Source organism: Neomonachus schauinslandi, chromosome 3 (genome assembly GCF_002201575.2).
Source record: "Neomonachus schauinslandi chromosome 3, ASM220157v2, whole genome shotgun sequence".
Lineage (NCBI taxonomy): Eukaryota > Metazoa > Chordata > Mammalia > Carnivora > Phocidae > Neomonachus > Neomonachus schauinslandi.
Genome location: NC_058405.1, coordinates 68566233 through 68581015, shown reverse-complemented (window position 1 = coordinate 68581015; position 14783 = coordinate 68566233). Strand labels below are relative to the sequence as shown.

General features: G+C 43.3%; 1 protein-coding gene across 1 annotated transcript in view; it reads right to left on the bottom strand.

Annotated features, from left to right (window-relative positions):
- Positions 1–14783, bottom strand: part of STARD13 (StAR related lipid transfer domain containing 13) — a 180123-nt gene that overhangs the window by 17217 nt on the left and 148123 nt on the right. Inside the window, exons 5-7 of the mRNA XM_021678283.2 lie at positions 5444–6837; positions 4167–4337; positions 2780–2939 (exon numbers count right to left, since the gene is read on the bottom strand). Coding sequence (XP_021533958.1) covers positions 2780–2939; positions 4167–4337; positions 5444–6837 — 1725 coding nt within the window. The remainder of the gene's footprint in view (positions 1–2779; positions 2940–4166; positions 4338–5443; positions 6838–14783) is intronic.

Sequence of the window (14783 nt, the reverse complement as noted above, 5' to 3'; positions counted from 1 at the left end):
GAATCTGCAGGGGTCCTGAGTGGTTTCCAGTCTACACTAAACACTATGTGGTGAGTAGAATAGCCATATTCCAATTCATTTATTTCCACCCAACTGTGTTCAAAAAAGAATTCAATGATCTATAAAATGTATAAGATACAATTAAAGATCATAGATAAGAACATTTGAGCAAAAGGAAAATCAAGATAAAAAGAGCAGCTGAAACTAGGAATGATGTACAAAATTCATACCAAAAATTTATATATAGTTACCACAGGAAGAACACATATTTGGCTCTAGTCTTTCTAAGCAGCTAATATAGAGAGGAAAACATATCCAGTTGTTCTTAATATAAGAAACAGACTAGTTGTCTGAAAGAAACACCATGCTTTCAGGTGTTGGGGCTAGAGAAAAACTCTTCCATGATCACAGCAAGGACACCCACCTCACGTAAGAGTCAACATTATCGACAAAATCCTGAGAGTAGGTTCATCAGTGAGTTTTTAGGGCCATTTCTCCACGTGTACCTCAATGCTAGAGATGGTATCACCAGTAGAGTGTAGTTTTTAAAAACCTGGACTCTGGAGTTAGCTTTTCAAGCAAGGGTTGGCTGTACCATTGCGACCTGGGGGAATACCACCACCCAAGGTGGGTATGGTCTTAAATGAGACAGTGAATGTAAAACAGCCAGGACAATGCCTAAAACATGCTGGGCCCTTGAGAAACGTTATCACTACTGAGCTAATGGCACAGATGGACTGCATTTCCTTTAGGTATTTCTGAACAAACACTGTTTTCTCTTAATAGAGCTTTTGTTGATAAGCATTCGCTGGCCACACATTATAATGTTTAGAACAAATATTTTTTGTTCTTGGTAAAAGGCAGAGCCAAAGACTCTAAGAGGGTTAGCCAAGAGGAGGGATGAGTCTTATATACCCTTAGGAAAATCGAGAAGCTTGGAAAAACACGTGTCTGAGTAAAACGTTACCCTCCACAAAACACAATCTTGGGTCTGTGCTAACAAAACAACAAAAGTACAACTGAGGCCACAAAGTCCTATGCGTAAGGGCATGACTGCAATGCTTTTAGGGTTGTAAAAGAGATCAGAGTGGGCATTTCCATATATTCACCTAAGTTCACCTCTCCAACAAGTTTTCTCAGTAAGATATCCATAGATCATCTACCTTTGATTAATGTGCAATTTTGGTAAAAGCTCTAAAACAACAACAAAAAATAATGCTTAAGTAACTGGATTCATTGGTTTGCTCTATGTGGATGTTATTCACAGGTTAATGTTGGGGCATCTGCTAAAGACTATAGTTTTAGAAAAGTGGTCTGTTGACCTTCTTTCTGAGAAATAACAGGCAAGCTACTAAGGCCATTTCTCAAAACGAAATAGTCCCCACCACCACAACAGTAATAGCAACCACTCCTGCCCTCCACTATGGCATCTGAAGAAATGGGGAAAATGTATCCCTGTATATTCTCTAGATTAGGAGTGGGAAGGCAAAAAGGGATCACACATTCAGTTCAATCAAAGATGGCATCAAATGAAGTTACTCCTATTCTCCATTGAAAAGTGGTGTCTGAATTGTCAAGAGACCATCCTGATTCTAAATGCGATCTCAGTATTGGGGTAGATACAAGCATCAGTAGCCAGGGTCTGTGAGTTCATGTAGCTCAGCTCATTCCTGTTCACTGAGCCCAAGGCCAAGGGTGAATCAATAAAAAGTGCAAGTAATTTTAGGTGGGCATGGATTACTCACGTGGCATTAGAGAATATGATGCACAAAAGCCATTATAGAATATTTGCCTAAAAATACCCCCACTACTCAAGGTTGCAATTTATCAAGTGGGAATATGGCTTTTTGGGGGGCAGAATGTCTAAGAAATGAATGGGTGTTAATTTGGAGGAGTGAAGGCTAGGCCTAGTAAATTACAGAATGGGTGGCACTCTGGGTCCAGTCATGGGCCACCATGACGGTGGTCCCCAAACAGTCATGGAGACAGAAAATGATCTCTGACTATTTTGTTTGGCTTGAGATTTTAATGTACAAGATGAAGGGAGAGTTGATTTAGCGGATATTGTTTGCATAGTTTACTTGCACATTTTAAAAAGATGTAAATAAATTTATCTTTGGTTTAAGTTTTCCTGGTCATGGTGCTGCTTCAAAAAAAAAAGAAAGAAAAGAATTAATAGGCTCCTGGGTGGCACAGTCAGTTAAGCGTCGGACTCTGGGTTTTGGCTCAGATCACGACCTCAGGGTCATGAGATCGAGCCCCACATTGGGCTCCCCGCTCAACGCAGAGTCTGCATGAAATTCTCTCTTGGGCCTCTGCCCCTCCCACTTGTGCTCTCTCTCTCTCTCTCAAATAAATAAATAAAATCTTTTTAAAAAAAGAGAGATATAAAAACCTAATTCTCTTCTCAAAAAATAATAAAACAGGGATGAAAGAATGCTATGAAATCAATGATGGCAGTGGGGCAATACTTAAAAAGGAAATGCAGTGTAAAGCATAACTCCCAGTTTCTAGGGAGTGCAAATCTGACAGCACAGTACAGACTATTAACACACAAACTATTAACATGAATTTTCACTCAGAACGTCATTCAAGTTGCCAGTGAGGGAACACCCTCAAGCAGCCTGACCGAGGTGTAGCCTGGGCAAATTAAACACTGACATGTAAAGATCACAACGCCTTTTATTTTTAGTGAGGCACGTCTTAGGCAACACTGAGATGTGACTTTGCCTGGCGTTGCCCATAAATGCAGGCCCATGTTTGGGATTTACAACCTTACCTGATCGAGGCAGTTGCTACGCAGGTATCTGAGTGCTTGCTGAATACTCTGAGGCAGGGGCTGTCCCGTTCTCTGGACGTGAACTATGAGAGGAACACCAAAGACAGTCTTGTCTTTGTAATCAGGAACTTTCATCCTCTTCATGAACTTTGGAACTGACCTAGAATTCACAGAAACCAGGTCATGCAAACCTCCTGGGGCAGCCTGTGGGGAGAGGCTGTGAAAGCAAGCAAGAGGGAAGCCAAGCTTTTGTTGGAACAACCAACAGGCGCAGGGCAAATTCAACATCTCTCTTAATCACATGACAGGAAGTACTATGTGTGCCCCTTGCCTATGTTAGATCTCTGACTATGAAACAGCACGATTGGGGGCGCCTGGGTTGCTCAGATGGTTAGGCGTCTGCCTTCAGCTCAGGTCATGATTCCAGGGTCCTGGGATCGAGCCCCGCATTGGGCTTTCTGCTCAGCAGGGAGCCTGCTTCTCCCTCTCCCTCTGTCTCCCCCCCTGCTCATGCTCTCTCTCTCTCCGTATCTCTGTGTCTCAAATGAATAAATAAAATCTTATAAAAAAAAAAAGAAACAGCACGATTTACGTTAGCGGAACGGATTTATGGCTCTGTTTTCAAGTCAAGGGGACAACTTTGCAATTTAATCGTGACGGCCACACCTCTCAAGGGATAAACACTTGTCCCCAATGAGACAAAACAAAACAAATTTAAAAACGATAAGAAGAAGAAATTTAGTTGGGGTTGGGGGAGATTTTTCTCTATACATAATTTATAACATAGGACAATTAATGACCCATTTTATATTTTTTCAAATCTATCAGCTTGTCTAAAACAGCTCCATATTTAGGTTCCAACACATGCTTTTGTCAATTCCTTACGACAAAGGTTTACTGCATATTCCTGTTTTTATTTGCCACTGAAGCCCAAAGCCGGAACGCACCTGAAGAATTAAATGCTCTTGGAATGAATCAGTGCTCTAAGTGGTGAGCCCCGCATTGAGCCAGAAGGCACAAGCGACAGCTATTTCTCGGCAAACTGCCAGATTTATTTTCTGGCCAGTTTATTTTTAATGCCTCTGTTCAACATTCATCACCCTTTCCTTGTCTTTTTTTTCCTTCTTGGAACCTGACTGCTTTCCCTGGAAACCAGCCCAGAGCTGCAGATAAAACTCAGCGGGCTGCATCCGCTTCCAGGGGCGGCAGCACAGAAGGCAGACAGGGGGGCAGGGGGCGGCAGGGGCTGCCGCCTGATTTTCAGGACATCGGCAGCGAAGGCCACGAGTGGCTTCTTCAGAAGTCAGAACCTCACTACCGAGGCTTTTGCAACCACATACTTAGCTCTACAACAAACGATCCCCTCCTAAGTGGACATGCTACGCACCACGTCCAGCCGTGTTTATTGGACATGGAGTACTTCTCCATGATGGCCGTGAGGCGAAGCAGTGAGAAGCGCTGGAGCAGGTTCAGCTGGCCGGCCGTCTGGTTGCTGATGTGCGGTGCGGTGGACGCCTGAGGCTGGTGCGAGAGCTGGAAACTGTTCCATCGGAGTCGCCTTTACCAGAAAGACCGTCAGAGAAGCCAGTCACAACGTGGCCGTGTTATTGGAAAAAACACGACGTCACTGATTTCTAAGGAGCTAATCAACAGAGCTTCTGAGCCAAGAGAAATCACAAAGCAAGTGCAACAGAAGACACCACGGCAGACAGTAAACCTACAAAACTGTTGTTTTCAAGTCTGATACATCCGGGGAAGGTTTTAATAAGGGACCTAATACATTTTATTTGTTTATTTCTAAGTTTGTTCCCAAAGTGTTGAAAGCAGCGGAGACAGTGTATGTGTGAGTGTGTGTCGAGAGAGAGAGAGAGAAAGACAGACAGACAGAGAGAGAGACAGAGAGAGAGAGCTCAAGATGGAGAGTGAGATCTGGAATGTTCTGGACCCGTAGACCATTTTCGCACTGCCATCCCGTCTGCATTCAAATTCTCCTTCTGTCGACATGGAACCTGAAGGTGGCAGGCACAGAGGAAGGAGAGCTCCTGAAGAGGTGACATGTCAGCGAACCCCAAGGGACATCTCTATCTCTGCCTCAACAAGAGCACAGCAGTGTGTACAGTACTACTGTTTCCACTAGTTCAGCTCTTTCGGGGCCATTTTTCACGGGTGCTTCTGAAGTGGTCTTTGTAGAATGGCTTTATGTACTTTGTAATTGGCAGTTTAAAGCCAAAATAAACTTGTGAAGTACACACCTTGGGTCTTAGAAATTTCTCACAGGATTAAAAAAAAAAGTTAAAAAAATTGAGATAGGGACGTTTTAATTGATATGGCAACAAGGTCATGGGCATGGAGTGTCCATTTCCAGTGATCCCTGACAGTGCCTAGCACTGTGCTTTGCACATACATTCACAACAGTTTTTTGAGTGAACATAAGATTGAATTAAAGGACAAAGACTCAGAGAAATGAATGTGAGTTAACATGGATTCAATTACCATAACATCTGTAGAAAAGATACACTTCCGTTCAAATAATTCCTAACCACATGTATCACTTCAGACAGTGTCAGGCACTTAGGAAGTGCGCTGTAAATGTTCGTTAGATAAATAGACCATAATTATTATGGAAATGGATTAAAAATCATTTCAGAAAATCATGCCACCAACCTGTTTGGCCTGGTCAGAGAGGCCCCTACACCAGAGTCCCTCCTCTCTCGGACCCCAGTGGCCTCCGACTCATTAAGAGATGTTCCATCTCTTTCCACGTCACTGGGTGTTGTCCGACCTTCCGAGACAGAGTTGCCTTCGAAGTCTAAGGTGATCTGATTAGGAGATGGGAAGGGGCATAAGCTGGGTTCTCCAACCAATGCATCATGTGTTTGCAGTTCAGGCAAGACATTTTTTGACCAGTCATCCACTACTTCTTGGAGCCCATTGACATGGTGCAGAATGTCATCTAAATGGGGGAAGAGGTCATCTTTCTCCAAGTCCATAAGGTCTCCTGTGCTGGCGTACAAATGGGAGCCCGGGACGTTGTCGTAGATACTGACTCTGCTTGCCCTGTGGCAGGACGCCATGAGCCTGGGCTCCCTGGCCCCGGGGCCCTGCTGTCTGCCCAGGGAGATGCTGCCGGTCCTCCAGTTAACCCCATTGCTACTGTCTGTTGGCGAGAGGCTTTCGATAGAGAGCGCCTTGGGGAACGTTCCCGGTTTGTGATCCTTGGGGATGTGCACCACCAAGTTCTCCTGGGAATGGAACTCGTGTGTGTGGTTTCGGTCGCCGGCATCCCGCAGTGCTGTCCCGGCCAGCACGTCCAGGTCTTCCAAGTACATGCCCCCGCGCTTGTTGGCCTCCTGGCATTTTCGTTCCTTCAGGCCGGGCGTGCTCACGCCACTGCTGCTCTTTTCCGACTGGCTGCTCACCCCGCTCCATTTGCTGGCGCTCAGGAGCCCTTTGGGGCAGGCAGTGGGGGGTGAGCTCCGGAGATCTCCGTTCGGTATGGGGACACACTGCATGGCCTTGAAGGCCTCCGGCTCCTGCTTCAGCACAGGCCCGCTGATCACCAAGCCCCCGGTCCGCCCCGGCCCCTTGGGCCTTCCATGTGCCCCCTTCCCTCTGAGAGTCTCCATGCGCTTCAAAAATGACTTGGCTCTGGCCCTGGTGGGTTTCTCATTCTTTGGGTAGCTGAGAGCGTCTCTGGGGGACTGCGGGAGGCCGCTGCTGACGAACGTGGCGTCCAGCATGACCGGGCTGTCGGGGCAGGGCTGGCCGGGGCAGTCGAAGGGCGCCCGGCTGGTGCTGTGGCCGCTGCCTGGCCGGCTGCGGCCGTCACTCCCTCCGCTGCTTTCACTGTGAATGGAGCAGACCTCGGGCTCGCTCAGGTCGGTGAGGACGCTTTCACTGCTCGTGGTGTTTCTCATCCTAATGTCTCCCGATGATCCATGTCTGTCTCCTCCGGGGAACAGTGTGTGCAGGTCATCCACGCGAGACCACCGGCGGCTGGTTCTTTGGAAAGTCCATTTGTTGCTGATGCAGAGATCTTCCTCATCTGAGTCGTCACCCTGAAAAAATTAAAGATAATGCTCATTTCCAGGCAGCTCGGATGCAGTGGGAAACCGGGTGAACGCGAGGCGAGGTACCCCCCCCCCCTTCCTTCCTCCCTTCCACGCGTTCCCTCTGGCCGGCCCTCTGTCCTTCCGCCATCTTTCCTTGTCCCGTAGGCCCTCCTCCCTCTCCTCCCTCATGGCTAGAGGATCTCTTCTCAACCTGCCAAGCTTTCTTCCTTTCAGTTTTCATAGAGTTTCTGAATCCTTCCTTCCTAAGTTTTCCTTGACTGATTACAAAGAGGTGTAATTACCATCTGACTAGACATCTAAATATAAAACACCTGCAGCTCCCTTGTTCAGAAACTTAATCCTGCCATAAAAGGCACTTACTTCTTTCCTGAAACCTCTTCACTGAGCCCCAGGACCCTATTTCCAGCTTCCCTCTTCTGAACCTGAGCATCAATCTGTCTCAAAGCTAACACTCCTTACTTTAGTCTCCCAAACCCGATTCTTACTGTGTATTCCCCTGTACAAATTAATGGCAAAATTACCTACTGAATTCCTCTGAGTAGAAACTTGGGAGCCATTCTAGACATCACTAGTTGAGGAGAGTCCAATCCAGCCTGCTCTGCTTGGCCAGCCTTCTTGTTTTTAATCAACTGTGCATCGAAATGCCTTTTGGCAGGACATGCATCTCTGGGCTGCCGCAGCCCCCACTGCTCTGCCCTGTCTCCCACTCTGTACCTCACACATTTCTCTGACCTATCTGGGTGCTGCCTGAGTATGAATCCCCTGAGAGATGCCAGTCTGGGCTCCCTGTGGCCAGAGACAGCCTCATTGATCTTTGCAAATCCTTATGGCCCAGGACAGACCTTGGCCTAGGGCAAAAAATAATCTCCTTCCAAGGTGAATGGATTCATCATCTTCTTCCCCCTCCTTGTCATGCATATTACCCAGACCCAAACCCGAAATGACTTCCAGATCTGTTCCCTCATTCATATCTTCATTCCCATTCCCTTTGTGTAGGTCCTTGGCACCTCTGTTTGGGTCTACTACAGTAAAAGCCTGGCTAGAATCCTTGTCAGCAGTGTCTTCCGCATCTAAACAGCTTTCCACAGTGTAATCCAAATATGATCATGTCATCATGAAGGCTTCAAAGCCTTCAGCTTCCCTTGGCCTTCCTAGAAGTCTTCAGCATGGCATTCAAAGCCCTTTCAACCTGCCTGCCATGTACTATTCTTGCCTCATTTCAGTTGTGTCTCTCAAGTTCACTGCAGTCTGCTCTCTGGCTCCAAGGCAATGACCACTTTCTCCTCCGAACTCTGTACCATTTGGATTAGATCTTTGTTGTAGCATTTATTCTAATGATAACTTAAGCTCACGCCACTCGCATCCACTGTCAATCCCTAGAGGTAAGCTCATCAAGAGAAGGGCTTGTATTTCGGAGTCTTATTCGTATTTATATCCTCCCCAACGCCAAGCACATAGTAACTGCTCCATATTTTTGTTTGTTTGTTATTTGAATCAAGTTTATTTTATTTTACTTTGGCATCTGGTTCTAAGACCTGGTTCCAAATTCTGGTAGCTCCAGTTAAGAGCTTTGATGGTTGTTTGCAAATTGCTTACTCTCTCCTAAGTAGGTTTCTATTACTCATGAAATGGGACTACAAACAGGCCCTGCCTCATAGGTTTGCTGCGGGAGTTAAATGAAATAATGCGTTTAGTAGGCCCTCACTGTTATTTTCCAGTGTTGACTCAAATGCTTATCTATTTGTTGCCTATCTAAGGAGATTGCTTACCTATCTTTTTACATATCTAATGCCCACTTTAACTCCCCTTAATTTTTAATATATTCTGGTCTCAAAGAAAAGTAAACAGATGTTCAGTCAATAAATATTGGCATCTCCCCATTCTCGCTTATTTCTTGAAAATCTAGATTCATACGGGTGGGACTAAGTGACAAATTCAAACATTCATGTACGGTAGAAGGTGGAAGAAAGTAAAAATAAACTAAGGTACTAATGGAGAATTACACAGCTTTGGGATCACACTGGGAAATTAGCTTTGAGTTAGAAAAAAAGTTATATAAAGCTTTGGCAAAAGAGTTTAAAAAGATGCACTTGGTACAAGTGGAAAAAAGGAAAGATTCTAGGATGATGAATCAAAGTTATACTTTGTAGCATTTTCAGTTTCTCTTTCCCTGTGATTGATACAACAAGACATGACATTTGAGGGCTATTTATATATCAGGCACCATAATAGGTTGAAGCTTGAGCTCACTGGATTTTCGTATCACATTTCAGGAAGGTAGTGAAAAGGAGTTGATATTACATTATCATTCTGAAAGACCCCTTTCAGCAAATACTTTTTGAGAAGGCCAGAAAAGGATATACTTTTAAAGAAAATGTAGATATTTTAAATTGAAACTACGATGTTTAGTGTGGGCTCCAAAGAATTCTCTCTCAAGCTAGACCAAACTCGGTTACTGATGCTAGCAAACCACATACTAGTTGGATACGGATTCCTTTATTTTGGTCAAGAAAAGATGCCAACCTGGGCACTGTGGACTGGGACTGGAAAGTCTGTCCCTATCTGCTAGACTCTAAGAGCTTATTATACTAGCTTTGAGCAACAGGAAGGTATTTACAACCCAACCAAGTCATGTGAAACAGTGGCAAACTCCTGGAAAAAAAGGCCAACAGTTCAGGGAAATTTTGCAGTATTTAGGTCTTTTAAACCAAAACAAACAAATTAAAACCAAAGCAATAAAAAAAAAAAAAACCCAAACAAAAAAAAGAAAAAAGAAAAAAAACACCCATTCTCCTTTTGCACCTTGTGCATATAATTATCATAGTATGTCCCAAGGGCTGTGACATGATTCTGGTTTTTTTTTTTTTTTGCCAGTGCAGGATCTTTCAAGCTATTGATAGTGACATACAATAAAAAATTTTCCATCACAGCTTAAGGCACATATATATTACAATAAAAAAACAAACAAGCTAATGCTATAATAATTATCCTTGTTTGTACTCTGATATTTTATAATTTAGTTTAGTCTGTTTCATTTTTAAAAAATATTGTTTCTTACCCACCCAACTGATTTCACAACCCACCAATGGGTCGTGATCCACCATATGAAAATCATACTGCACTAAAGTTGTTTTTTTTTTTTTTTTTAATACATCAGGGCCCAGCAGACTATCATACATAAAGCAGACTCTCCAGTAATAATTGTGGGAGTGTACTGATTAAGAGCTATTGAGATTTCATCTGTTTGATAGTTTTTTTTTTAAAGATTTTATTTATTTGACAGAGAGAGACACAGCAAGAGAGGGAACACAAGCAGGGGGAGTGGGAGAGGGAGAAGCCGGCTTCCCGCTGAACAGAGAGCCTGATGTGGGGCTGGATCGCAGGACCCTGGGATCACGACCTGAGCCGAAGGCAGACGCTCAACGACTGAGCCACCCAGGCGCCCCGTTTGATAAATTTTTTGAGGCTAAAAACAAATAGTTTGATTATTTAGAAATGCAAAATGGAAATCTCTAGGAGTCAGATGTATTTATGAGAAAAGGACACACTAAACAAACTTTAATTTCCCATCTCAACGGTTTAGTAGACCATGGAAATCCAGACACTTCTATCAAAAGAACTGACAAGAGGTTCTCATGATATTGTTGTGGCCAAGATGGCTAATTGTGTTTGATACTACAGAGAGTTTTGTTGGTAACTGGTTGAGTAGCTCACACCAAAGAGTGTGATCAAAAGGCTGAATGCAACTAAAGGAGAGATGTCTGAAGGATGCTTCAAAGTTATGTCCATTTTAAGAATAACTTGAATAAGCCAGGAGAACTCATGTTTTCAAAGTATGAATATGGCACAAGGTAATTCACTAAGTGATCTTGAACAAGGTACCCTTTTTGACAGTCAATTTTCTCAGCTGTAAATGGGAATGATAATAATTCACATCTAGCATTATTTGTCCACACAACCAAAAGAGATTAAATGTGAAAATGCCACATAAGGGCGCCTGGGTGGCTCAGCTGGTTAAGCGACTGCCCTCGGCTCAGGTCGTGATCCTGGAGTCCCGGGATTGAGTCCCACATCGGGCTCCCTGCTCGGCAGGGAATCTGCTTCTCCCTCTGACCCTCTCATGCTCTCTCTGTCTCATTCTCTCTCTCAGATAAATAAATAAAATCTTTAAAAAAAAAAAGAAAATGCCACATAAGCCTTAAAGGGCAAGATAAAGCTAATTATTGCTGTTAGATACTGGTGATATTGAGATGTATAACGATCTTAACAGAATTGAAGGATGGCCTGTTAATAAAATGAAATTTTTGTAAAGTGAAATATAAGGATCCTAACTTCAAAAATCAACTATAGAGTGTGCAGGATGGAATAGATTTAGTTTAATCTATTAACTGCAGTTTCTATTCATAGCTTTGAGAGTTGTAGTAGATTTCAGCTTAATGTGAGTTAACCATGTAATGTGGTTATCAGACTGAGACACCAACTTTAGGATGCCTGACCAGAAGCATGGATCTCAAGACTCTGAAGGTTGCAACCCCACTGTGTTGTGCACTGGTCACATACATCAGAAACACATTTTAAGAGGCACATGGAAAGGATTTTCCTGTATTTCTAGAGAACAGTAATCAGGATGGCCAAGGATCTAGGAACCACAACTTCCTGTGCACGATGATTGAAAGAACTAAGAGCTTGGTTTAGAAATGAGAAATTCTATAGCAGTGCTATTCAAAGTGTGGTCAAGGGGCTGCCAGTCCCCAGACTTAGCAATCTTCAGTGAGATAGGTACAGACCTTAGGAGTAAGCATTAAAATACTTTGTCACCATTTAGCAAGGCTGTGTTCTCCAAATTAATGAGCAGGGGCTCGGTCTTACTGAACAGGGTAGAGACAAGTTTGGGTGTCACACAAATATTGCAACATGTGATATTTCAAGATTAGTTCATCTATCATAACACAGAGTATATCATGTACAGGATCTAATGTTTCACAGAAAGATAATCATGGGAATTGGCTTGTGATGAAGGACTGAAGATGAGTTTTGAAAATACAGCTTCACTTACTTCATTTTGAATAGAAGGTAAAAAGGAATATCTTAAGCTTTTAAAAATTACTTTAAAACCTCTTCTTTAATTGTAGTCAATATACTCTGTGAGACTGGTTTCTTTATGATGACTAGTATTAAAAGAAAGAAACATTCTAGATATACATTCTTCCCCGTGAGTATAGTGTTGTTGGCAATCCAGCCTAAATTAGGTAACAAACAGGAAACTCGCTGTCATGAATACTCATAGTCCTAGCATTTGAACAAACTGTGTGAATAGGCATTTAATATGGGAAACTGCTATGTCAAAGTAAACTTTTTGTTTGGTTATGACAGCCGAACAACAAAAAGGCTATGGGTATAATCATGATTCTTCATATTAATTGCCCTTACATATACTTTTAATAAAATTGTGAACAGTTTTCTTCTATTTCCCATTATATTTGGTTTGATTATATTCATTGGAATGCAACTTTTGTGTTAGTTGAGGCTAATAATAAAACAATGAGGCTTATATTTTCTATAATTTTTTTATTTCATATTTCTAATAATTCATTTGTACTGAATTTTACAAAAAAAAATCTTAGTGGCAGGCTGGAAATTAAAAATAAAACAAACAGAACCCCAAGTCACTCAGTGTAGACAGTCTGAGAAACTTTGTTCTAGATTGAGCAGAGGTCAGAAAACTTTCTGTAAAGGGTCGGATAGTAACTATTACAGGTTTCTGGGGCACGCAGTTTCTGCCACACCACTCAACTCTGCTGTTATAGCCAGAAGAACGATCACGGCTTTGTTCTAATACAACTATCACTTTCTTTACAAAAACAGGAACAGTGGTTTGCCGACCCCCAATCTAGAGGATAAAGCTGAAGGGTTGCCGTACGAAAAGTGAAATCTATATTTTGGTGCTTCTTCAGAGGAAACAGCTAGAATCCAATCGGCAAGTTTACATCAAATCAGCTTTTAGCTTATTATTTGGAAGACTTCTAGTAATTAGAAATAAAATAAATTGCCTTGCAATGCAGTGAACTCATCATGTCTGGATGCTTACAAACTGAGGCTGAGCGACCTATGAGCGATGCTCTCGGAAGTAAATCCTGTGGCGGACAAGAGGCTGGAGGAGATGACAGAACATCCCTTCCAACTCAAAGATCCTACGGTTCTAGGATATTCCATGCAATTATCTTCAATTCAAGACTGTAATACTCTCCAGGTAAGTGAATGCTGGAATAAGATGTAATTTTTCTCTCATTTGACCCTGCTGTTTGGAGCTGCAGAGAGGTGTCTAATTTGATGGGAGTGACGGGGGCTTGTGTGAAAGGTGCAGTGGGTGGAGTGGAACAGAGAGCGGGCCCCTGGGCAGCCCTGCAGCTCCCCTGAAATGCTGACAGGCGTCCAGGCCAGGAGAGGCTTCCTGCAAGGTGGCTATTAGTCATGGTTTCTGGGTTGCTTTCCACCTTTGGTTGTGATTTCAAAGAGCTTTATTAAAACTATAACTTTAACCAGAACCTTTTGAAACCACTCTTTCTGTCTTGGGAAATCTTAGGGAAGAGTCTTGCGCGCCCACGTGTCCTTCTCTTTCCTCATTTAACAGATAGCCTTACTGGAGTCTTCGGCCTCTGACTTTAACTTTGAATAGAAGTCATACCACATAAACACTCACCATAATTGGGGGATTTTAAAGTCATCATGAAGCAAGGGTGAACTGTGTAGTTAATAATGCAGAGGAAACACTTTTCAGAGAACAAGTAGGTCTGCCTGTACTTTGGAGTTTTTAATTTTAGATGGAATGCTGATATTTGGCTTCTTCTAAAAAATGAGAACATTCTTAGTTGAAATTATATATTCCTCAGAGACAAATGCCAACCAGACACTGCAAAAGAATTTTTTTTTTCCTGATGGAATTTGGCCATGTCTTTACACTGGAAACAGGAGCCCACACAAGTCCACAGCTGCAAGAGGCAGCTAATCCATAGTTACACAGAAATTTAGAAGTATATCTTCCATTAGAGTTAACTGGAGCTGAGTGGCTAAGTGCACCTGTTCAGAAGCTGGAATGTACCATTTGCAGTGCTGCACGGGGCGGCGGGGGGGGGGGGGGGGGCACTGCTGGAATGCCTCTTGGCTGGGTTTTAGTAAGTCTTTCGGTGAGGTGTGTGGCCAAGATTGAGAATGCTCTTCTCTACCTGACTCTCCCAGAGACAGGGAAAGTTACCTTGAATCTCTGAAGAACAGCGTTTCTCTTCTGCAAAGAGAAAATCTTGTGGTACTATCTTGATGGGGGAAGGCAGGTGTGATTTCATTTTTCTTGGGGCTTTACAAGTAGCATTTGATGCACAAGAAAAGTGCATGCCTAACTAAGTATGAAGGAGGCTTCACTATCCTCATCTATTTGTGGGCTTGTTTTTCTCTCTTGGGTGAACCCACCAAACTCTTCAGAATTAAAAAAAAAAAAAAATCAAACGAGAAGGAAATGCCAAGCAGAGCAATGAGATTCACTGAGAGAGATCCAGAGATACATTTCCACGAAGACATTAAATAAATTGTGGCCTTCTGTACAGATGGCAAGAAATACCCCTCTTCTAAAAACAATAAAAACATATAACCGTATATATTGCTGGGGAAACTGTCTCAGACCAAGCACCAGGAGCTCACTCAGACTCCAGTAGTTTCTGAATTCTTTGAAAGGCAAAGAGGGGCAGTCTGGTGCCCGAATATCTGAGGTCAAACCCTGCCTATTTCTGCGTGACTTTGAGCAAGTTACTACCTCTGCGTCTGTGACATGGAGTCCGTGATGAGGAACAGGGTCTGACATGCTCCGTGTGAGTGTTTGTTGCCCCCCCCATACCCCCCCCCCCCCCACAGCGAAGCCAGCACACGCAGCCCCTGCAGAG